We start from the raw sequence: 25,720 nt of genomic DNA on the forward strand, positions 1-25,720 counted from the left end.
ATGGTAACAAAATAATAGGATTTAATATACACCATGAAAAGATTAATCATCAAGCCTATACACTTTGCATTGAAAATGAGGAGTAACCAATGAGAGAAAAAAGAAAGAGCTACTTTTTTATTCTGTGTTTAAATTATCTTTTGTTGATTCAGTGCCAAACAGGTAATATTTTAATAAGCATCCAGCAATGTTTGATTTTGTTAATTAATTTTGTTAATTCTGCACTGAATTCATGTGCTATGCATAGTACAGTAAACAAAAAATGAGGAAGGATTTCACTGCAAAATGCAATTGGTATTTTTTATTTCACAGTTTAACATAAGTGTTGAATGTGTCTAGCTGTTTGTCTTGTCAGCAGAAACGAAGTGTTAGACACAGGAAGTCAGGGACAGCATGTTGGGAAGAATAATAGTACATAAACTAGTAAACATAGAGCTGAAATACAAGGAGAAAGTGATATTTGATACCACTGTTGAATAAAGATTCATTTCGTTTTATATTATTGTCTGTTCATTTGTATATCTGTTCACTCTTCTGTGTAAGTTAGGTAAAATTGACATTCTTATGTTTACGTATGGTGCCTAGAGTGGCTCCAGAATCACCTTACATGGTAAAACTCCAGGCTGTGTGAGAAGGTCTAAAGCTGAATCTGGGCTTTGGGGAGACACCTCATGCCAGACTTATAGATAAAATTGGAAAGAGTGCAGAGGCTCTTGGCCATTTAGCTGGTTCTCCCAGCTGAGGGGTGAAGATGTAAAAAGGGCCTAATATAGAAGGTGAGATCTTTCTCTCTAATTTGTATTTATATCAATGATTTTTTTTAACCATGACTGGAATAAATTCTGTTAATTTTTAAACACATTTTCTCCTTTGTGTACACTGAGAAACATTACCTAATCTGATTGAACTTGAGTGATCAAAGGATGATCCAATACCATCAATTCCCTTTTACAATCAGATACTTGAAAACACTTGGTATTAGTGGTACTAATCGGATACAGATAGTTTTTTGCAAAGACACTTTGGGTCTAATCTTCAGAAGGTTAGCTTGTCTTAAAACGGGTGCAAAGGAATTTGCATCTGCAGTTCCGTACTCCAATTATCAGATTCAGGTGTGTGGAAGCAGACCCAAAAAAGATGCAAGGCACTGGAAATCAAGGCCCAAAGTTGAAGATGCCTAATTTAGATTTCTCTTATTGCACGGTATTGGTGCCAAAATTAAGACTATTGCACACCCACCAGTGCATACTTCCTTGGCACAAGAGGCTATATCCATTCCAATGCCAGCTACTGATCTGATCAATTATAGGCTGGCATCGGTAACTGAGCAGCAGGCACTAGCAAATGAGATGCACAAGCTAGTAACTTAGAAGGAGAGAACTCTCTTGCATTAGCTTTGGAGAGGCTGGGGTCTACCATGCCTATGCTGGTCACTCACTGGATTAGCAACTTCTTCTGCTGCCCATCAACACAGATCAGCCGGTACTAGCCTTGGATAGGCTGCCGTTAGCACTGGATAAGCTGGCATTAGAAATCAACTGGCTGGACATGCGGGGCTGCAGTGGGTAGCCTGGGGTCTTTTTGCATGGAGTTTGCAGGTTCTCCCTGAGCATGCGTGGGTTCTCTCCGGGTACTCCGGCTTCCTTCTGTCCCTTCTGTGGATTGAGGACCCAAAAGCAGAGGCAGGCAGGCAAAGGTGAATTTATAGTTGATTTAATTACAGAAACCAGGAAGAAGGCTCAGAGAGACGAGTTGGAGGAAGCTTGACGAAGTAAGACGAGGACCCAGCAAAGAGGAACTGAAGAGAGAGGGCTTTAATAGGAGACTGAGACAAAGAGAGGGCTAATGAGCAGATTGGGAACAGGTGAGCACAGAGCAGAAACAAAGCAGGAGCTAGGGAAAAAGGAGAGCACAAGAGGGCAGCAGAGGACAACAAATGAAAAACCTGGAAGACTGGAAATAACAAGAAAGTACAACAAAATTATAATTAAACCATTAAGACTATAAAACATGGAGCAAAGTAAAACTAAACACTCAAAAGAAAACATAACAGAGCAAAGACTGAGACAGTAACTAAAAATTAACCAGAGACCACAGCAAAAATAAAAACTACTAACACTAGAAAATAAGGAGTGAAGCAAAACTGAACACTAAACAGAAAATATAACAGAACCAAGACTGAGACAGTAAAACAAAAAACAAAGCAAAACTGAACATCAAAAGAAAAACGTCACAGAAACAGAAACCTAACACCTTCTACAGTCCAAAAACATGACTGTTATGTTAATTGGTTTCTCTAAATTCTCCTTGTGTGTGTGAATGGTTGTTTGCCCTGTTCTTCTCTGTATTGCCCTGCAATAGACTGCTGACCTTGATACAGTAGATATTTGGCATGCCGTTTAGGTAACTTTTGTGGTAATTATTCTCAGCATTAGATCTTAGTTCTCTGCCTCTGACCTGACCAGCAATCCTTTTTTCATCTATTACTCCATTGCGCAATCCATTTCCAAGCGTGTATTTACACATGCAGAAGGCAGAATTAGTGTAAATAGATGCTTTGCGTTTAATCTTTCCACAGATATCTATGGATTACATAGTGCTGTCTTTAAACCACAAGAAATAGGCTTAAAGGCTGAAGCCCATACAAAATAAAGTTTTTTTTTTTTTACGATCAACCGAGAGAAAAGGAGAAGCGATAAAAGCTCTGTGCTTAAAATAACATTTAATCAGTGCTGCATTGCAAGGTTAGACATTATGATAATGTATGAATACAGAGGTTAAATTCATTTCTTGAAGAAGGAATTTGAGAGATAAGGTTTAGACTAAACTCATAAACTAAACTACATGTTTCAAGAACAGAAAAATGATCAAGTTGTGATTGAAAGCAATAACTTTAATATATAAAATGTGCCAATGAGCCAAGCACTTATATTAGCACAATGCAAAAAAAAATGCCCCATTAAGCGTCATTGAGGATTTCTCAATGACCGCTTAACTGGATCTGGGGCCACTGCAAGTCATAGATCATACCAATGTTGTTGTCATGAATAAATATGCTTTAGACATTGATTAGGATTTCGTGAGCAGGTATAATATATTGTCTGCACAACTTAATATTAAATTGTACTTCATATGTATACTTTTTTTTTTTCTGGGAACAAAATTTAATTTTTTGTATATGCTATATCTCTATAATTTTTCTGTTGGCGTAATATTTGTGTCATGATATTATAAACAGATTTCAGTCTTAGTTTTGCTTTCCCACTAACCAGCTGGGTTTATCTTGGTTTAATGTTTAACAATTTGTGCTATCACTTGGTTTATAGCTTAAGCAATGATTTACCAAGCTGGTTAGTGGGAAAACAAAACTGAAAACAGAATGAAATCTGGCAATATCGTCATGACACAATGATGGTGGCAGGTGGATTCAGTCTGCAGGCCTTGAGTTTGATGCATATGCTTTCATGGATACATTTTTACTATCCTGCATTTTTTTCAAAGTACAATTTTTTTTCTGTATATTATTAAAGCATAATGAGGGAAGTGCCATAAAATGTTCCCTTGTAGAACTGGTCATGGCCCCTAGTACTGACCCCAGTACTGACAAGTTTACATATATCTTATACAGTGTGTGCTGTGTAACTGACTGGCCCGTCTTCAGAAAATACTTTTTAGATCTTCAATACATTTTTATCATTTAGCATTAAGGCTTTAAAGCATTTCATCCTGGAAGTCACCTAGTAGCAAAGATGAGAAGCAATAAACTGTGATATTGTATTAGCCTGAAATAGCTTTTTTTTTTTTTTTTTTTTTTAGACCAGGCTACATATGCATGGAGAGGAGTAAAGAACAGGGTTGTTTCACCCCAGGCCTGAAACTGGTGGTGGAGTGGAAATAGATGAAGTTGGTCAGTCTGTAGACTGCTGGTTAGCAAGACGGTATGCTGAGCTTTATGGGGAGATCCAGTGGCTTGTGGAGGTGATACTAGAGCTTCACTCAGGGACCTGGAAGATGGAACTCCAGTTTGGATAACACAGGTTGAGAGAACCTGTCCATGATGAGCAAGCATGGAGGGACAGTAGAGAGGAAAAACTCCCCGTTGGGAAGAAACCTCTGGCAGAACCAGGCTCAACATGGCGGTTTAAATGAGACATGGAATGCAGGAAAAGTCTGGAAGGAATGACGCTCTGATGAAGCTTTAGCTACGATGGTGGAGGGGGCACTGAAGGTGGGCGCGGGAAGCGGTATGGATGAATGAAGAAAAACAAAAAAAAAAAAAACAAAAACAGCGCTTGCTTGACTGAGCATAATGGACAGTTGTGACACTGCAACCCAGATTTGAGAAGATCTACAGCAAAAAGCAGGCTCACTACAGCCACTGAAAAGATGGGAGGATTAAAGTACAAAGAAAAAACTCTCAGGGAGCTGTTCAATGTTTTCACTCCATTTTGCACAGAGGTTTTTTTAATGTATAGATTATAGCAAAGTTAAATATTGTTACAAATAAAAAAAAAGAAATATGTTTAAAATAACACAGACAACAAAGAATCCTCTTCTAATCTACATTATAGAACTATGAAAAAAATACAGTTACACAAAAGTGTTCCACTGTAAAGATGGTGTAGTTTGTTTTGTTGCAACCTGAAGTGTGAAATAAACTTCAGTGGAGTTTGAAAACAAAATATGTGTATAGATTTATTATATCTGGTTGAACGATGTGTGTGCCCAGTTTATTATTTTTTTTATTTTTTTTTGTTTTGGGGGGGGGCGGAAATTTTATTGTAATCCAAAGGGGGGCCCAGAAGAAAATCTTTGGGAACCACTGGATTAAACTAAGGGGTAAGAACTGTTAGCAGTGATTAACATTTAACCAAAGTTTATAGATCAAACCAAGATTAACATAGATGTTTAGTGAGAAAAAAAAACTGAGACTGAAATATGTGTAAGTAATGGCATAACCTAAATTGTAACATGAGATAAATTAAGATAAATTGTAAAACATGAGGTCCAACAATTTCATCTCCTAATACTTTAAAGGAATGTTGATAAAAATACTGAAGTGAGTGACACATTGGTGTGTTGAAATTGGTAGATAAATTGGATGTCTATCTTTAATAAATGTGTGAAAGTGTTGTCATGTACAAACAAAACGTATAGCCCAAAAGGATTTTTACTCAATTTGTACATGTATGAAGTAGGAAAGAAATGTGTTATACATTTTTTCCCCCCATTTATTTTGAAATTATTCTTCTGCAGTTTAAAGCTATTGTAATTACAACTTAAACAGAAACTAACTGTACTGATGTTTATTGCCCCTGTTCTTGGATCTAAATGCTCACTGTGATAAGCAGCTCAGTTTCCTTTTCTTCTTATTTTGTGTCACTCCTTTCTCAGTTGGCATTTCTCCCCTCTTGTCTCTTGTTTACCCATATGCCACACCTTGTTCCACCTTTGTTTGTAATTCAACAGTCTAAATTATTTTCTACAATTCAATTTGTTGTGCTACATTGAGTTGGTCGTATATTTTAATTGCTTTTTTAGCCCCTCCCACACTTTTATATATCTTCTTCACACTGCTTTTAGCTGTCTTAGCAATTTCTGCACTGACTGGTGAGTCTTATAACCTTCTCTAACCCATATATCAGAAAATAGCCTACATATATGAATTGTTTATTTATTCCAAGTGTTAAATATTAGGAACAGATTACAAATTCAAACACTGTGATTTGTCTTTCAGTTTCTTTTCTAAGTAATGGATGATTTTGTGCGTAACAAACTAAACCTTTGGGGTTTAAATGAGTTGCGGGAAAAATTTGAAGGTAAAGTATTAAAATTCCTTTTTATTAATTAGAAAATAATAGTTTTAACTTCAGCTTTTGTTAAAATGACAATCAAATGTAACACTGTTTTTTTTTTAAACTTGCTAATATGTTGTACTACACTTTTGAGAGAAAAACCTGTGTTGACATTTAAAATTTGAGAGAATCAGCATGTGTTTATTATAGACAAAACAATATAATTATTATACAATAATAAATAAGTATTTTTGGCTTCAAAATCTTTGAGGCCCAGTAACATATTTATTTGTTCCTTTTACTTTTGTGGGGTTTAAATTCACACAAACATTTTAAACAGTTGAATATATTTAACAATGGACTTGGTGGTAAGGAAGATTATTGCTGTCATATATCAAAGGACAATTTTTTTTTGGTGTAAGAACAGAATAACTGAAAACACATAAGTCTTATGAGAGAAAACTTAGTTTTCAAGGAGAAGAGTAATTGTTTTAATGTCAAACCCACTGAGATTTGTAACCTACTTTGTAATTCGCTACATACTGAGAGTGCAGTGCATGTACAGATTGCTTTAAAACTAACAACTTCACTATGTTTACTATGCAGCTAAAAACACTAAAGCTTGGTTTATGCTCAGACACCAGGTCGTCCCCCCCTTCTGCAGACATTCTTCAAAATTGTAGGTGACCGCACAGTGCTGCAGATAGCGTCACAGGGAGGATAGAAAGGAGGCCTCTGATTGGTCAATGCTACATTCGTTCTACACTATGCTTATTTCCTGTTTGGTACCTTACCGGCTTGTTTTGTTTGTATGACCGTCGAGGTCACAAACGGGAAGTAGAAAGACGCAAGAGACAAGTTTGTGTGATAACGGAGCATGAGGGCGAAAAAGAGCAGGGATCCAAGTGGAGAAAGGGTCCCAGCGTTCTATACATTATTAGCCTGGCTGCCATTCCGAACTTAGTCCCGCCCACAAAGTTTGAGGTCGGGAAGTTCGGTCTGGCTCTGCTCCATAGTAGCGCGAGTATTATCGCCCACTGGCAGGCGATCCAATCAAATTGTCAGGGCGGGCTTTATACGATGATGGACAGATGACCAACAGTAACGTAATCAACCACGTGACCAATGCGCGCTTGGGTGACAACAATAATGGCTGCCGCTGGAGAGTTGAGGTGAGTAGATTCTGCTATTAGGTCTGTTCTAGAAGATATCGACAGCAAATTAATTTTAAAATAGGAACAGAGAAACGCGATCAAATCTCATCTTCTTATTATAGGCGTGCAACTGCACGCTTTGATTTTTGTGGACAACAACTATGCGTGGCTTAACATACGTAACGCACTCCGTTGCTCTTATTGGTTGTAGGTCTATCCAATTGAGTGCAGAGGCATTTTTTTTCCTGGTTCGTTCGAAACACGCCCCATAATCACAGCTCTATGGAGCAGTATCAGACTCATATTCTGACTAGAATTGAGTCGGACTACAGTACGTCAGGCTAATACATTATGGCGTGGAATAACAAAGCGCAGGCCACGCTTCAAAATTGGGCATAAATCAAAAGTATCTGCGTTATACCTGCGAAACATTGCTGCAGGAGTATACACAGCCCTTTACATAGATTTACCATAGTGAGAATTACATCATAATTCACAAAGTTACATACACTGACAAAGTTGTTGGTAGCCATTTTTTATTGAAAGAAAAACTCAGAATGATAACAGAAAAAAACTTGTATGTGGAAAAGTAATTCTAAATTAAATTAAAAAATCAATAAAAAAAACAACTATTAAAATTAGGCAGGGTAAGGCAAATTTATTTGTATAGCACAATTCAGTAAAAAGACAATGCGAAGTGCTTTACATGTTTAAAATATAGGAAAATAAAACAGAATCAAAGCAAGTAGGAAAAAATAAAAAATTAAGACAGCTTTTAAAGCCTTGCTTCAACAAATAGTAATAAACTCTCAAAACAAGCCTGGACAAAAATTATGGTACCGCCTAGAAAAACTAAATTAAAGTGTGTCCACTAATTAGCATCATGAGTGTCTACAATCTTTTAGTCAGTCAGTGGGCCTATATTTAGGGCTAAAGCTAGTCGCTGTGCTGTTTGGTGACAGGGTGTGTACCACACTCAACATGGACCAGAGAAAGGGGGGGGGGGGTTTGGGGGGGGGGGGGATATCTCAGGAAACTGGAAAGGAAATTAAAGACAATCATGCTAAATATAAAGGTTCTCAAACTAAGCTCACACTAAATGTGGTGGAATTGTGGTGTGGGAAGCCACAAGGAACCCAAACCATTGAAATCAGTGTCTATATGTCATAGTCTTTCTGTAAGAAAGATGTTTGGCTGTACACTGCTATGGTCTCCATATTAAAGATTTTTTTACATTGGGCCCTTGATTTTACGCTATTACATCATGTTCTACTCACACATATAAGTTTTGTGTCATTTGGAGCTGTTCTGAAGATATTCCGTTAGGTTATGTCCAAGTAACGTCTTCCTATGAGCAATGACTTAAAGGCACAAACTAAACTGTTCATAATTTATCATTTATGTTAAACCAGCATTCATAACATGTAGGTGAATCACTGTACCCCAGACAATTATATTTATATTTTTTATATTTATATCTTTTAAAAACGTGTATGACGTCATCCGCCAAAACAACAATTTAGTAAAATATAATGTAATTGCAGATGAAGGCATCGACAAAGAAAGTCTTTACTATCTTATGGATAAAGATATTGATGAACTGATTCCAAAAATGGGACCAAGGATACGATTCAAACAGAGACTGAAGAAAATGAAGGTAAAAGCTCACACAGAAAATATTATGCACAGTTTTGTTTTACTTCCTTAATTATATTTGTGCTAAAAATGTTTTTAAAGCTAACCCTTGTCTAAGTTCAGGGTTCTGTTTCACGAAACAGGTTTAACAAACTCAGATTCAAATCCTCAACTCGGAATTGATCTAGTCTAAAGTCGGGAGCTCTGAGTTTTCGGTTTCACAACGGCTGCTATGAATTAGTTCAATCAACTCTAAGTAGGTCCACTCAGAGTTGAGCACGTGCATAACAAGTTTGAAGAGGCATTATCAGTGGAGCCCCAAATTGACGAGTCACCGTGACAACAGTCAACAGGAATTGCCTATTTCACCCCTCTGGAACTGTAGATTTTAATGAAGAAATGAAAAGAAAATGCAGAATGTGTTTAAAAGACAGAGAAACAGTGATCCAGCTCACAGGAATGGAAGATAGCGAAGGAGAAGATTGCTACTCGAGTTAATGAGTGGGTTTATTTGAAGTGACTATGGCAGGCCATTTTAACATTTATTAAAAGAACTCTCCTCTTTTCCAGATATCAGGAATACATATTCAGTCAAACTAATACAGATCAATCGGCTTGCCATAAGCTGTTGTGACCACAACATAACAGGTTTATTTCTTGAATGGAAGCCAATCAGTGTATCTATTTAGGTGAAATCATCTGGCAGTAGGTGATGAAGAAAAATAAATTATGTTCTAATAGATGAAACCTCGTCAAATCATAGGCTTCTCCAGTTTGATTCTTTCTTCTTTTACACAGTAAATACTAAGTGGGTTTTTTTGCAGCCGCTTCGTATGTTATCACCTCCATAAATGGCTGTTATTAGCGGTTATCAGTCCCATAGAATGGCTTCAGATGTGCCAGTAGGCTCAGTAGCTCATCACTGAATGAATCCTAATCCTAACCCTAAGGTATCCCCCCCGCAGATTTAATCTATTTATGTGTAATCTGAAAATTATTTTTGTAGTTCTTCATGTTCTGTAAAAATAAACAGAACTGACCAAGTGAGTTTTTTTTTTATGCCCAAAAATACGACAAAAATCTGACTTAATCAGTAACTAAAAACAGTGTGATTGGCTGTAAGGACTCTGAGGACACTCCGAGTTCACTGAACAAAACCTGCTCCCAACCAGGTTAGCTTTGGGGAAAATCTTACTATGGTGACTGAAGCAGAGGTTGAGTAAACTCTAATTGTGAAATCGAAAACAGAGTTTTCCTGATTTCAGGTTTAGAAAACGTAGTTTTCAGTAAACCTGCTTCGTGAAACAGACCCCATAGACAATGATTTCAGTCATTTACTTTCCTCTAGGAAGAAGAAAGCACAGAAATGGCGATGGAAAGTTTTTCTGCTCAAGTTAGTTAAACATACTTTTTTCTCTCTGTATATTTGGATGTGATAATGCATGGAAATACATTGGGTAAAATTGGTATAAAACACCATTTTTAAGCATATTTATTTTTAAAAATGCAACTGAAATTGAATTTTCACTTGATGTAAGTGAAGGGAGCCAACATGTGCAAACAAATTAATTTCATGAATGCTTTCTAATTATAGAAAGATTTCCTTACTTTTCCCACATCCCATTAATCAGACTCAAACATTATTTGCCGTTTCATGCTTGTGTTATGTGGTTTAAATTTCCTAATGTGGGCTGGATGGGCTTTTCATGATATCAGGTGAGAATTTCATGCCAAATATATTTACCTAAAAGGCTTTGTACGGTTAAATGCTTACTTTACCTAACTTTTTTTTTATTTTAAAAATGTTGTCATGAGTGAACACTTGAAATATGTCATCTACAGATTCAAGCCGACTCTAAAGAAGAAACTATTTTGACGGAGGTAATTTTTTCTTCACATAGAATAATAGGTTTTAGATCTAAGGTTTTGCATTCAGAGATGTTGTATCATCCTTTTATTACCTGGTCCAGATCCAATAATGTAACTCAGGTAGTGTACACAAAGGAGGAAACGTTTAAGCATTAAAGCGATAGTTCGGTATTTTTGACATGAATCTGTATGGCATCCCCATCACCAGCGGCATGCAATCACACTGACTTACCCCTGGCAGCGTCCTGTGAGCAGAGTTATCGTCCAGTTTTGGTCAAGCCGAAAGTAGTCCTGCAGGTTTTTAGGAACAGCGAAATAAAACTTTTCTCTTCCCAAAACATTATGTGTTCAAAAGAGTGATATTTTTGCATCCCAAAAACATTGTAGTGGAAAAAGTCACACGTCGTTATCAATTGGTCCTATTTTCTCTCTGTTCGTATCAGTGCGCGCCGTCATTCAGACAGCGAGCCCAACAGCAGCCATGTCTCCCTCCGCCGCGGAAGGAGACATGGCTGCTGTTGGGCTCGCTGTCTGAATGGAAGAGAAAAGTTTTATTTCGCTGTTCCTAAAAACCTGCAGGACTACTTTCGGCTTGACCAAAACTGGACGATAACTCTGCTCACAGGACGCTGCCAGGGGTAAGTCAGTGTGATTGCATGCCGCTGGTGATGGGGATGCCATACAGATTCATGTCAAAAATACCGAACTATCCCTTTAACATAATTTATACCAGTCATGGTTAACAAAACAAAACTATTGATACAAGCCCAAATTGCAGAGGAAGATCTGACATTCTTTTATGCCCTTACATCTCGACCATTTAGCTGTGTGACAGCAGAATGGCAGAGGGCCTCCTCCTTTTTCCAGATTTATCTAAAAGTCAGTCAGGAAGGGTCTCACTCAAAGTCCCCAGTCAGAATCCAGCCCTTCTCACACAGCCCACAGCATTACCATGGTGATGCTGGAGCCATTCCACCAAAAAAAAAAAAAAAAAAAACAATTAGAGTGGGGGTTAAAGAGAGCAGAGGTACAGACATCCACAATCCAGTTTGAAATCCTTTTCCTGTCCAGGGCCATGCACAAAAGAACACTCAGGCAGAGGGTTTTCAAAAATCCAGTGGGCTTGATCAGTGTTAAAGTTTTGCAAAGTTCAGCATAACTCAGAAAGAGTAGAACTCATTCAATAGTAAGTCAGGACTTTGGCAGTGGTCAAAGACAGGTAGGGTAATACTTGGCTCATGAAGCAGGACTTGAAAGGTGTGAAAGGCAGACGATCCCACACAGAGCAGGGGAAGAGCAGGAGCTTAAGTAGAGAGCTGCACAGGTGGGAACAATCAGTGCTGATCAGGAGAGGTAGAGTGAACAAAAACAGGGTAGGACAAAAATCATGACAAAAGGAAAACAAGTAAGAATGTCTGTACAGTGCAACTTAGCACACTCCTTTCATTTAGCAGTATTAAGTTATGTAAGGCCCAAACCATACAAAGGAAAACTCAGGCCTAAACGCAAAAACACTTCATTTGATTGGGCTTAAAAAAAACATTGTGGAAAGTAAGACTATATTCACACCACAGGCCTTAATGCTCAGTTCTGATTTTTTTGTATACTCTAAGTTTACCGAAGATGTTTCAAAAATTTGAATGTTGCATTTGTGTGGATGAGTAGTGTCTTGAACCCAGGTCCTTAAAACCAGCATGTTTTAGATTCAGCTCCTCAGTTTAAGACTATTGATATAAGGTATTTTTTTCTCAATGTTGCCTGGTCAGTATTTATTAGATAAAGAATAATTCAAATCTGGTTTGTGTTTTTGATCAATTGAAATTATTCCTACATAATTTTACAACTGCAAGAAATAACTTCACAAACTTCGAAATATATACTTTTATTACATGCTAGGATGTCAAATCTAAAAGTGTTTAGAGGATGTGTTTTAGTTTGACTATAATGGAACACATTCCAAACCAATTTAAGGGGACTCATTTTGGTAAAAGGAATATTTAATACGTATTTGATGTGTCAGGATTTCATTGTGGTTTGTTGACCCAAATGCAGAGGCAGGGAGGCAGAGGTAATTTTCTTGTGGGTTTAATGAATGGTTAACTGAACACAGAGGCAGGAAATCCAAAAATCCAAACATGAAAACAAAGTCAAAACAAATCAGAAACCATGGAGACATCAGGGGGGATACTATCACGAGGAGAGACGGAGTTGAAGGAAGTTAGACGAGGAACCAGCACTGAAGAACCGAACAGAGAGAGTATTTAAGGGAGACTGAAACAAAGAGATGACTAATGAGTAGATTGGGAGCAGGTGTGAACGGGACAGAATCAGGACAGGAGCAAAGAAAAAGGTGAACACAAGAGGGTAGCAGAGGACAACAAACAAAAACCTGAAGACTGAAAATAACCAAAAAACACAACAAAATAAGAATTAGACCACTAAGACTAGAAAACAAGGAGCAAAGCAAAACTTAATACTCAAAAGAAAACATAACAGAACCAGAACTGTGACCGTGACTGAGAAATAACCAGAGAACACAACAAAATGAGAATAAAACCACTAAAAATAGAAAACAAAGAGCAAAGCAAAACTCAATACTTAAAAGAAAAACATAACAGAACCAGAAATCTGACATGATGTTGAGCAAATGCTTTCTGAGAAGTTTATGATTTCTATAATCTCATGGCAAACGTCTAATGATATCAATTAAAATGCTCATATGTTTAAAAAATCATCAAAATTGCATAATATTTGTAAATTATTATTATAAATGGAAGTTTCATTAACTGCATCTTTTAACAAACACTTAAATGACATCTGTGTTTATCCTCAGACTTTACCATCCAACAGTGATACAAGTAAGAAATACACATATTTTACACCGGTACAACTAGAAGCGAGAAATTACCAACAAATCTGTTTTTTTTTTCTTCTTTTTTTTATTATGACAAGGAAAGAGAAAGGTGGATTTCCAGAGTGACTCCAGCAAATTTCAACCGACAAAAAAACGAAAGAATGAAGCCATCTTCTCAGGTGTTTCTTTGAGAAATTAGAAAAAGCAAGATGAAGAATTATGTTTAAACATCCATTTTGGGCACAAAGTGGTAAACTACCTTCAGTACAGCTGAGATATTACCTGTTTGGTTAAAGAATATTGTACAGGACTGATACTAAAAGACCCAGTTCAATTATGATTTCAATCTTTGCAATTGACCTGACATTTTTTTTTTTTTTTACTTTCAATGAAAGATTTATGGATTTTCTGTGGTGTAAAAAACATAATGGCAGATGTCCAAGCAAAACTACAAAACCAAGAAGACACAAAGGTTAACAACTTTTTGAAGTAAGTACTTTTCTGTGTTCTTGGACAGTCTGCTCCAAAATCACAAATTATTACTTATTTAAGTATTTATACAAGTTTATGTTGATGAGATGCAAAGGCATAGAAATAGCAATGTTTAATTTGTTTTGGTTTTTGTAGGGATTTTCTTAACTTAAGGTATCTAGCATCCTTATGCAGAAAATAACTATTATTTCAGTTTAAAGAAACATGCTTTTAATTATATATTCCTTGTTAAGTGTTTTTGGTTAATTATTGTATTTGGTTAAAATGTACTTTACTTACGGTTACCTCAGCATTTATGGTCTGGTTTATTTTTATGGCTAATCTTCTAGAGAGGGGAGAAAAATAGTCTGTATCCTTCTTATGTCAGTTTCCTATCGTGGAGCATCTGTTCACCCCTCTGACTTCTAAAATATTCATTACTAGACATATTGGACTGAGGGAGAATGGCCCACTGAGCTCAAGTCAAAATGTGACGGCTAAAAAGTGTCTATCAGACTTTACATTGATATTTATTCTAGGGCTGAAGGTAGTCAGACAGGTAAAAAGAGTACCATCAAACTGACAAAACTTACTGACCTATAATTTACAAATAGAAAATACAGTATGGGCTGTACAAAGCAGAACCTAAAATTATACAATAAAATTTTTTTTAAATATTAATATTTTGGATAAAACCTAAATGCTACTTAACTTATGTGTACGTTTTATTACTTAATAATATATTTGTTATATTTATATAAAATTAACAACTTTCATGTATTGCATTGTGCACATTTTGGAATTTACTTCAGGGATGTAAACCTTGATAATGTATGTTTTTTTTATCCATATGTAATATTCATGTATATATCAAACTAATACCAAGCTATGTTTTGTTGTTTACCCTTAGTCTTTAAATAAATTTGGGAGACTTGAGAGGTTCAAGGTTTAAAAGTTTAGATTTTCAACAGGACTAAAATAATGAATCTGGAGACGGAAAAAAGAGAGCTGGTTGGAGTCTTTGGGAAAACCGGAGCTGGAAAGACATCTTTGATAAATGCTGTCATTGAAGAGGAAAGGCTTTTACCATCTGGAAGTCTCAGTGCCTGTACCTCAGTCATGATCAAAGTGGAGGCTAACAGGCTCAACCATAAATATGAGGCAGAGATTGAGTTCATCACAAAAGAGGTCAACTATGGATATATTTTTCTTTCTTTTGAAATACATTTGTTTTTCAACTTTATAATAATTTTTTCTTTTTTTTCAGGAGTGGGAAGATGAATTGAGCAGCAGAGATCAGTTTCTTAAGGATAACGAAGATCAGGAGAAAGATGAAGAATATAATGATGAATATCATGATCTTGTTGAAAAACTGTCTGCAATTTATGGGGAAGACTGGAAATGGAAAACTACTGAGCAACTCATGGAGCACAAATACTTCAGGGAAATTCCAGAATTTCGTCAGTCGATACGAAAAACTTTGACGTGTGAATCAGTAAGAAAAATATATGTTAATCAATTATCTAATGTTTTGTGACTTTTCAGAAACTTTTTTTTTTCAATGTGCAGGGTTTGCAATATTATAATAATTTCTCATAAGATTCATGTTGTGGAGCCGAAATAAAGTCACTAGCCGTGACTAGGGGCAGAGCTTTTGATGTATGATTTAACAAAACTTTATTTTCCAGCTGGTGGACTGCTTTTTGTCATGGTGTGGAAACACCCATATTTGTAATGAATAGGAGACTATTGTCATTTTTAGAATAAAACTAGAACAGGTCAAACACAGTTATGATCAATGGAGAAGAAGTGGAGCATAAATATTTTTGTGTCTACCTGAACAATAAAATGGATTGGAAACAGTCTGGAATGGAAAGAGCAGACTGTACTTAACTGTACTTCTTGAGGAAGCTTATTTCCTTCAGTGTTCAAAGAAATGCTGAATATCTTTTATAAGTCTGTGGTGGAGAGGGTGATCTCTTGTGCCATCATCTGTTGGCATGGCAGCATCAAATCAAATTATTTAAACCTTAACAAGCTTATAAAGAAGTTGTCAACTGGAATACTTTATAAAGTGGTCCTAAATGGGGGAATATATTTCTAACTCAAATTGGGCTATTAGCTTTTCCATATAATAGTCATAATTGGTAGTTTATAATATATTTCTTCATTGTTTTTGCCAAAACAGAATAGTTTTTTTCGACCTTGACCCTTCCCAATAGTCACAAATAAAGGAAAATATCTTAACTATGCAGAGCTCTTAGGACGATTTAAGGTTTAGAGCAGGGGTCTTCAACGTTTTCCAGGCCAAGCTGATGGCAAGATGGAGCGGTGAACCCCCAATTATATATATTGTACCAAATTGTGTTATATCAAACCTATAGTCACTATATTCTAGATGGAGTAATGTAACTAAAGTAATTTCACCCTGGGATTATTAAAGTATTTCTGATTCTGATTCCTGGTTGATGGGACAGGTGTTGTGAGTGAAACAGTGCCCAGCTTGAAAGAGCTCCTGTGTGTTGCTGAATGTGTGCATTGATGACCGAAAGACATCTTCTGCCTCCAGTTATCTGTTTACTACAGTGTGTTGAATTCATGTTAATGTGTATTTAAACACATTTCAATTAGTAGAAAAAAATTGCAGGGGAGGAATAAAAATAAAGTCTAATCAACCCAAACTTTCATGACCCCCATTCGGTACCTTCGTTGACCCCCTAGGGGTCGCGGACCACCTGTTGAAGACCTCCGGTTTACAGAATTTCGTTTGGAGCCATTACTTAACTGCAGCATCAAAGCTCCCTGCATTTAACACCTGAATGTGTTTTTATTATTAGCATGAGTCTGCACATTGCACCATCTGGAAGAAGGAGCATCAGTGTTCCTGTCAACATCAAAGCTAATTTTTCATGACCGTGGACTCTCTGACAGTCATTTAGGCAAGAAAGGGTGCCCTGTTCCAAAATTTGACTTTTTCACAATGCATACAATTTTTATTTTGTTTTGCAGGCTGAAGCTCTATCTGCAAAGATGATCAAATACACACGAAGTGACACAAAACAAGAAGGAGGTGAGGTTGTAAAAAGGTGGTATTGGCCACTGGTGAAGTGTGTCACTGTCAGGGTGCCAAATAAAAACTTTCTACAACACGTTACACTGGTGGACCTTCCAGGAAATGGAGACCGTAACAAAAGCAGAGATGAGATGTGGAAAGGGGTAATATATACTTTATTATTGAGGTGTTGACTGAAGCCTGATTATTATTATATGCTGTCATTAATAGTACTAGTTGTTGTTTTAGTAGTAGAGTTATTAATTTCTATGCATATATCACCTCAGATTGTTGGAAACTGTTCAACTGTGTGGATTGTATCTGAAATCAACCGAGCAGCAGCAGAAAGAGAATCCTGGGAGATCCTAAAAAGTGCAAGTAGCCTCCTTGGAAACGGAGGGGAATGTCGGCACATCCACTTTATCTGCACCAAGTCTGATATTACTGAAGATTCACATGATGAGTAAGTTAGCTATTACATCTAATCCAATCGAATGCACTTTATTTACAGTGTTGGGCACGTTACTTTGACAAAGTAATTAGTTATAGTTACTAGTTACTTCTCCCAAAAAGTAACTGAGATACTAAATGAGTTACTCCACAATAAAAGTAACTAGTTTGTAGTAAAAGTAACTATTGTGTTACTTTTGCATTTCTCGTCCCCGTAACCCTCACCACCCGGCCTCCATCCATCCGTCCATCCATCCTGATTTATCCCTTTCTCCATAGAGGCTAACATTTGATCGTTCTCGCTCTCTGTAGTTCCCCTGTGGCGTGAGCACAGGGCGGCTGTTACGCGCCTTTAGCAAGCATGCGCGTTTCTTGTCGCTTGCATGGTGATTCGTGCCACCTGTGCTGTGCAGAGATGCAGGGGAAACCGTATATGATGGGGAAACGCATCTCAACGTAACACCGGTATTTTCATCAGGAAAACGGTATTTTGCTGCTGGAGTCCTCCTCACTCTCCATCTCTTATGCTACGTTCAGACCGGACGCTGCAAAAGCAGCAAAATCGCGTCTGCTGCTTCATTTTTGCTGCTTGTACCAGTTAGTTCTGACGCGCGGCTGAAGCAGCTTTGCTGCTCTGGCTGCGCGGTGCAAAAGTGGCTCTGACGCGCGTTGGGCGGAGCTTCACTGTCCTTTCTCTGCCCTGCAGCTATATTTGCTGTGATCAGTGGGAATCAAGTAGTTTTAATATGTTTTTAAGTGAGAAAATACACCTGAAAACTTAATCAGTGCAGTCAGTTCATCCAGATTACAATCCTGTCTCCGAATGTTATTTCTGTCGTAGCCGCTCAGACCCCCACATACCGACGGTGCGCCGACAGAAGGAATCCCTTCAACAGTAGCCTCTGGACGGGTCGCCTCCTCGCGGTTTACCGCGGCGGCTGGTAGGTGTTTTTCATCTAAATAATCCGATCTGCAAGCACCAGAAAAATAAAAGCCAACATATTCTGCCGGCAGATGTATATATTTTAAGTTAATTATGCGTTAATAAACTGTTTAAGAGGAGTAATCAGAGTGGTCTGTGTCATCAGCGCTGTGTCTCTCTCCCAGCCAGCTCCCAGATCAGCTTCTCTGATTGGTTGACGCGGCGCGTCGAGCAGCAAAAATTAAATTTTTCCATCTCGAGCAGCAACGCGTTTGCGGCGCGTTACGCGCGTCAGATGCCAAAACGCGCCCGACGCGCTGCTTCAGCTGCTCAGACGCTGCGCCTGCAGCTCAAAACGCGCCGCGGGACCTTTTGCTGCGCCTTGACGCGCGTCAACCATTGACTTTGCATGTAAACTCGCTGCTTCTGTCGCGCCAGCTGCCCCCGGTGTGAACGCAGCATCAGTGTGTGCTGTACGTTAACACCCGCCAGCGGAAACACCCACCTACCCAACTGACTGACGTAATCTCACTATACATCAGCCAATCTCATCCTCCCCTTTCTCATGACAAGGTGAGCACAAGTCCTATCATGAAAAAAAGGTTAATTGTGCGACCTGAGTAACGTACAGTAACAGGGTGTCGGCAATGGTAACTGAGTTATAGTTACAGTCAAAGTAATTAGATTACTCGTTACTAAAAAAAGGTAACGGCATTAGTAACGCTGTTACTTTCAACGCCATTACTGCCATCACTGTTTATTTATATAACGTAGCACATTTAAACTACAAAATGTGCTGCATACACAACTATAACCATTACCTCCACCTGTCGGTAAGTATAAAACAATAAATATAAATAAAAGTTTAAAACAATGAATACAATAAAATAAATTCAAAGCGACAGAGGACCACACAACTTATGCAATGATGAAAGCCAGAGAATAAAAGTAAGTCTCTAAACAATCCACCGTGGAAGCCATAAGTATATTGAGGGGCAGAGTATTCCACAGCCTTTGACGGACAACACAAAACACTCTGTCCCCTCTGGTTTTCTGATTTTTCTTAGGAGTCACAAGCTAGAGCTAGCTCTTAGACCTCAAAGCAAGCAGGGGACGGTAAATTTGGATGAGGTCTGCATTGTACTGAGGTGCCAGTCCATTCAAGGCTTTAAAAAATAACAATATTTTAAAATCAATTCTAAACTTAACAAGGAGCCAGAGCAAACACGCAAGGATTGGGACAATGTGTTCACGTTTTTTGGTGCCTGTTAAAAGTCGTACCGCAGCGATCTGGACTAACTGCAAGTGGGGAAGTGTTTTGTGGTTTATACCGGAATAAAGTGCATTGCAGTATTCCAGATGACTTGAAATAAAATCAGGAATAACATGCTCAAAAAGATTAAAACATAGAAACAGCTTAATTTTGGATAAAGGACGAAGATGATAAAAACCTGATTTTAAAACGCTATTATCACGGAAACAGGTGACTCCAGGTCAAAGCTGATTGCGGATGACACAGACTCAAACTGACAAAAAACAGCTGAACACTGAGTGGACACTAAGCAATACAATGAAGAGATAGATAATTTGGACCTAATAGCACCAACCTTCTCAACAAAAAAAGGAGAGGAATTTTTCATAAGTTTTCCTTGTCATCACCAATGTAGTGGACTGATTCGGACTGAAAACAGAACCCATTGTTTTAAAAAGAACTTGAAGCTCACTGACATAAGTCAAGATCAAGTACGAAAAAAACTGACCTTGTCAGCTTTAACTGGACTTTGATATTATCTCCAGTACTCTCTAAGAATCACCTCCCAGTGATTCCTCTTCCACCTAAGCTCCACGCTCCGAAACTCACAAACTGTGTTTGTAGTGTCAGTGAGCAACGGTTCAAGCTTTGGCTTAGGACAAATGGCTCTAAGAGGAGCAACACTGTCTAGGGCTTCAGAGCTGCTGTAAATAAAAGAGTTCATTAATTGCTCCATGTCCATGAATGCAGTGGAGTTTAGATGATCCAAAGAAGATGCAGTAAAAGAAAAAGAGGAGAAAAAGCAGAAGCTGTGTTGGGTTTAATAACTGGATCAAATTAGACAGCTTCACCTCTAAGTCCAAAGTAACAAAAATTACAGGTCTGTGGTCAGAGAACACAGCATCCCCAACAACAACATCGTTAACAGGAAAACCACTAGACAACACAATTGCAACATCGTTAACAGGAAAACCACTAGACAACACAATTGCTGCCCCAACACAAGTGCACAAGTGTTGGGCCAGTGACTTGTGTAAAATTAAAAGCCTCCCACAAGTCTAAAAACTCACTGGCCATGGGCTTAGAAGGACAACATACTGTACATGCACATTAAAATCCCTGACCATGGAAACCCTGTCATAACTCGTGAACACACAAGCAACAGATTCAGAAAAGTTTTTAATAAACAACTGGGTAGGCTTCTTCCGATTTGTTTGCACAACGAATAGTACAGAATTCAAAGGTTTCAATTTAGACATGTGCTGTTAAACATTCCAAATGTGTAACATATATACTATTATTACTTATTTTTGCTCCAGAGCTGCTGTGTTGGATTCTATACTCAAAAGAAACATGTCAGCCAAAGAATCTGTGAGAAAAGAATTCAACAAGCTAGCCAGAGTTAAGGTGAGCTTTAATGAGCCAAAAAAAATCCAACAGCAAAATAAGCCACTTCTAGAAACAGGATGCAAACATAATGCCTATTAACCTTTATTGTTTTAGAAACATTTTAATGAAGACTGTTTCCAAGTGTTCACAGTGAGCTCCAAAGAGTTTGTCAAGAGGAAATATCTAAGTCCAGAATACACCGGTAGGATAAGTATCCCTGTTTTGGGGTGATAAAAACTTTAGAATTGTGTTCAAAAAGATTACCTCTATAAGTTGAATTTTGTTTTCACAGAAATCCCCAAGCTTCAGGAGTTTCTGCAAAATCTCAATGACTGTCACTCAGAAACATCGAACTACTTGTCTGGAGCTAATGGGATCCTCTCTTTGATTCAAGGAGCAAAGTCAGGGAATATGGTAAGATTTAGGCCATTAAGTTTTTTTTTGGGTTAAAAAAAAACACCTTCCAAGTTCCACTTCTCTTAATCTTATTAAGGTTAAGTAGAAATCCATATAAAAAAAAAACTGTCTTAAAACTGTTAAACTCAATATAACAATTTTGTCCTTATCCAAATTGCCCTCACACTGCCATAAGAAACTGTGGCCTTTAACCTCAAGAGTGATTTCAAATTATTTGAACACCTTTTCTTCATGATGAAAACGATGGAGGTCAGAACCAAACATCATTAGAGATCTAAGTCAGAACACTGAGAGATGAAGCAGTTCTGTATTAAACCCAGTGATTCATTCTACTTTGTTCTGACAAACCTGGGGCTGAAGCTAGAAGAAACAAAATACATTAGGGAAGATGCAGAAGGAGAACATCTTATTTTCCTGGGTTCTTCTTTTGAAGTAATGTTTGACTGGAATCAGTCTTGGACCATTAAAAACATTTTAATGAACCATTTTTAATGAGACAGTTTCTGCTAAACTTTGGCTGCATAGTTGGTAGTACAGTTGCTTTGCAGCAAAATGTTCCTATAATCAAAACCCTTAATGTTTGATATCGCTTTAATGTTCTTTCTAAGGGTACTATCATTTTTATCTAGGCCTTTCGCAAATTTTTCTTTTAAAACAGTCTTTTACAAAGCAATTTCTGATTTCTCTTTGATTAATCATTAATTGAAGACTACCAACAATTCCTTTATGTATAATAATCTGGAAATGTTGCTTATTTATAATATGGATGTTATTTAAGTAACATCGAAATAGGTAAATGTAGGTTAAGTAAGGCCCCGTCCACACGAAGCCAAACCCTGGCCTAAACGCACAAATTTTTTACCAAACCAGCCTCTCATCCATACGAAGCCGGCGTTTCGGGGGTCTGTAAACAATCTTTTTTTTATTAAGCCTTCAGAGTGGGAAGATTTTGAAACGCCGTTTTCGAGTTTCCATCTTTAAGCTTTAAACCGCATTTTTTTCTTACACGCATGCGTCATAGCGTCGCCTCTAAACACGCATGCGCGACACAGTACCACAACAACAATGGCGCCGTACTGTGTTGAATGGTTGCTGCTCATGCTACTCGCTCTGCTGTCGGGCTTACAACAAAATCTTCTTCTTCTGGAATATCTCCAGGAAGAACAGAGCAATATCGACGACATAGTTCAGCACCTGAATTTGACTGAACCACGAAAATGGACCCGCAGGGCAACCATGTATCAATATTAATGCGCATGCCCAACATTTCGTCGGCTATTTTTGCTTTGGCACCACAGCGCCACTTACAGGCATGGCATACATTTTGCAGCATTTTCATGCATTCGTGTGGACGATCACATTTATTTTACGTCTCCGTCTTTACGACAAACGTTCTGGAAAATATTAGCGTTTCGTGTTCGTTTTGACTTCGTGTGGACGGGGCCTAAAAGAAAAGACAATGTTTAAGTTCTGAGTTAGTATTCAGACATAATTATTCATGCTTGAAAATTGGCCTAACCAAGATCAAAGCTACAGCAACATGACTTTATAAACACAGTGAGAGCTACTCATACCACACATTTTTTCTAACTAATATTTTTATTTCATTTTCAGAGTGGAGAAAATAAAGATGTTTGTAAGGAACTTCAGAGAAACCTCAGCCAACAAAGTGACTTGATCAGATATGCAATGATGGAGAATTACAAAACTTTTGAAAAGTGCCTACAAGAAGGAGTCGAAAAATCCAAACATTCTTTTGAAAAAATCTTGAGGACCTTTCTCTATCCTCCAGTATGTTTTTGGATACTAAAAACCTAGTAAACAGTACTTTGTATTTATTCATACTCTGAAATGTTTGTATTTCTTCAGAGAAAGAGTGATCGTGGTTTTTATAAACAACTAAGAAAATTGGTCGAAAATAAAGGGGTCCTGAAACCAAAACGTCGGCCCGAAAAAAACTTGAACACAAAGTTAATTTCACTCCTGACAGATAGCATTGATGAGGAATTCAAAAAAACTTTCCCGTAAGTATTGTACTTTATAAGCTGCTTAAATTAGGAGAATGTGTGCAATAAACAATGAGTGTACTAGGGATGGAACGGTTTTTGAAAACCGTCTGAACCGTTCGGTTCGACTGTCTCGGTTCGGTTCATGCGCTGCTCCATTTTCTCATAGGCGAAGCGTGTACACTCCAGAGCAGAAGGTGGCGGTACTGCGACCACAGCCAACCACCAGTAGTAAACAAGAAGAAGAAGCGAAGCAGCATAGCAGAAAAAAATTAGTTGTTGTGGAGAATCGTGTGGGTATGGCGAGTGGGAAAGAACAGGAGTTGGAAGACGCGCCAGCAGCACTTTATAGGTCTGCTGTATGGGACAACTTTGCATTTAGAGTGACCTACGATGACGGCGGAAAGAAAGTTGTGGATAAAAGTGCAACAGTGTGCAAGCATTGTGCAACACCTTTTGTTTATGCTAACAGCAACTTGACCAACATGTCATGTTAACCCCGAAATCCCACATACTCTGTTAGTGCTCCGCCCCGCTGGGCTCTAGACCGCCTGCACAAAGCAAAGCATACAGCCTCCACTGTGGCTCCCGTCCGCTCCGCTCTGAGTTCCTTGGAGATCATAGAGGGCATGCGCGAGATGATTGAATTCAAAGCAGTAAAACATGCAGAAATGATCCATGGTTTCTTTAAAAATAATTACAATTCATTAATTTTTGGGGATTTTTTTCATTAATTTCATTTAAAAACAAATCATTAATTTTTATAATTTTTATAAAAAATTTTATTTTTCGGTGTAACAATAAACATATACCGAACCGAAAACCGTGACCACGAAACTGTGAACCGAACCGTGGATTTTGTGAACCGTTCCACCCCTAGAGTGTACTAATTTAAAGAAGTGTAAGATAATCAGAAAATACATTTAAATATTTCAGGAATGACGGAAAATGTGGTCCAATCTACGGAGTAATCAAAGAATTTTCACTTGATGTTGAAGGGCTAAAACAGAAGTACAGTGATGTTGAACTACAGCTGGTATTTCTGAAGAATGAGGTAACTGATGGGGAAAGTATTATGTTCATGTCAATCAACAGATAAATGCTTTTTTACAGACCAACAACATGTACAATTAATACAGTTTGCCCAAAAGTCTGTTTTTTTAACAGTTCATTTCTAATATTTTTCTTAGGAAGAACAATTAAAGACAAAACTGACCAAACTTATTCGTAACCGTAAAAAAAACATCTACAACAGTCTAGCAAGGACAGCTGAGGAAATCCTGCAGGAATGCTATGACAGTAAGAGTAATTGATATATAAATTAACAAAAGTTCTGCATTTATGCATTCCTTGTCATTTTACATTTGTAATAAATTTCAACATTCTCTTTTGCAGAAGCAGCAGGATTTTCAGGAACTGGTTTACTGCAGAACATGAGGGAAACTATAGAGAGACATGTCCATAAATCAAAGGACATCCTGTTTGAAAAGGCTAAAGATGAAATGTTGGATCTGCATAGCAGTTTGACGGTATGTTACATATTATAAGTTGAAATAAATACGAAAAATGTTTTCTTTCATATGAAACTATCAACTGCTACCATAGTCGCTTGTGCAATAAACTTTCCCAATGTTGAGTGCATTGATTATTCTGTAAGAAACCATTTTACTAGGTCAATATCCTTTTTAAAATACATTAGGATCAGTCATGCTTTTAACCACTGATCTTTATTTATTCACTGGGTTGGACTCCAGATGAGTTAGAGGAACTGTTACCAGCAAATACAGAAATGTTTAAGAGTCTGACCGTGACAGAGAAGCTATAGTTGGATAAGTCCTAAAATAAGCCTCTCCACTAAACCACATAGTAAAGATCTCAGAAAACCAAAATGACATTTAAAAGATTAACTTTATCTTCTACTTTGAAACAAATGATTTACTGCAATAAATGACACAAATTCAAATGCCAACTTAGACGGAGATCTTGGCGACTCTGGAGAGAACCATGAAGGAATCAATTGAGCTCTCATTCAAGATTGATAAGGAATCAATTCCAGGTAAAGTACCTGTTCTTTAAATAATATTAATTAACTTTCAATAATAGTCTAAGGAGTATGTCATCAAAACTGTATGTTTAGACGTTTCAGAAGAACTAACCAGGGTTCAACAACTCCATGAAGAGTTTCTGAAAAGCAGCTGAAAATGGTAAAGTTCTTGGAGATGACATATTTTAAAAAGTTGTTCTGCTGTTTACTATCATCAAAGCTTCCAGTTATATTATTTTGTTTGTTCAACAGCTTTCTTTGATCGCAGAACGGTCATCATGACGTGTGGGATCTAGGGTTGTTCGAGATGAGGGAGCCTTCACTGAGGATGAATTGTTTGCCACAATTGTTTTTGTAATGTTTGGTTTAGAGTGATTTACAATCAATATCAGTGTGAAAAAATGTTTAGG

The 25,720-nt window shown here is 37.5% G+C and overlaps 1 protein-coding gene across 1 annotated transcript; it reads left to right on the top strand.

Moving 5' to 3' along the window:
- Positions 1-5,589: 5,589 nt before the first annotated feature.
- On the top strand, positions 5,590-25,720 carry LOC119773212 (nuclear GTPase SLIP-GC-like). The gene is made up of 22 exons (XM_038270102.1): positions 5,590-5,610; positions 5,738-5,819; positions 8,494-8,606; positions 9,933-9,977; positions 13,287-13,311; positions 13,406-13,486; positions 13,703-13,796; positions 14,750-14,966; positions 15,046-15,273; positions 16,788-16,994; positions 17,118-17,293; positions 20,774-20,861; positions 20,958-21,045; positions 21,136-21,257; positions 22,875-23,051; positions 23,130-23,284; positions 24,203-24,320; positions 24,457-24,565; positions 24,662-24,795; positions 25,241-25,322; positions 25,404-25,470; positions 25,563-25,720. Exons 2-21 carry the CDS (start codon positions 5,753-5,755, stop codon positions 25,463-25,465), a joined length of 2,388 nt encoding a protein of 795 aa, XP_038126030.1. The 5' UTR covers positions 5,590-5,610; positions 5,738-5,752; the 3' UTR covers positions 25,466-25,470; positions 25,563-25,720.

The sequence above is a fragment of the Cyprinodon tularosa genome, unplaced genomic scaffold, assembly GCF_016077235.1.
Source record: "Cyprinodon tularosa strain WSP-4 unplaced genomic scaffold, ASM1607723v1 ctg75, whole genome shotgun sequence".
NCBI classification, from domain to species: Eukaryota; Metazoa; Chordata; class Actinopteri; order Cyprinodontiformes; family Cyprinodontidae; genus Cyprinodon; species Cyprinodon tularosa.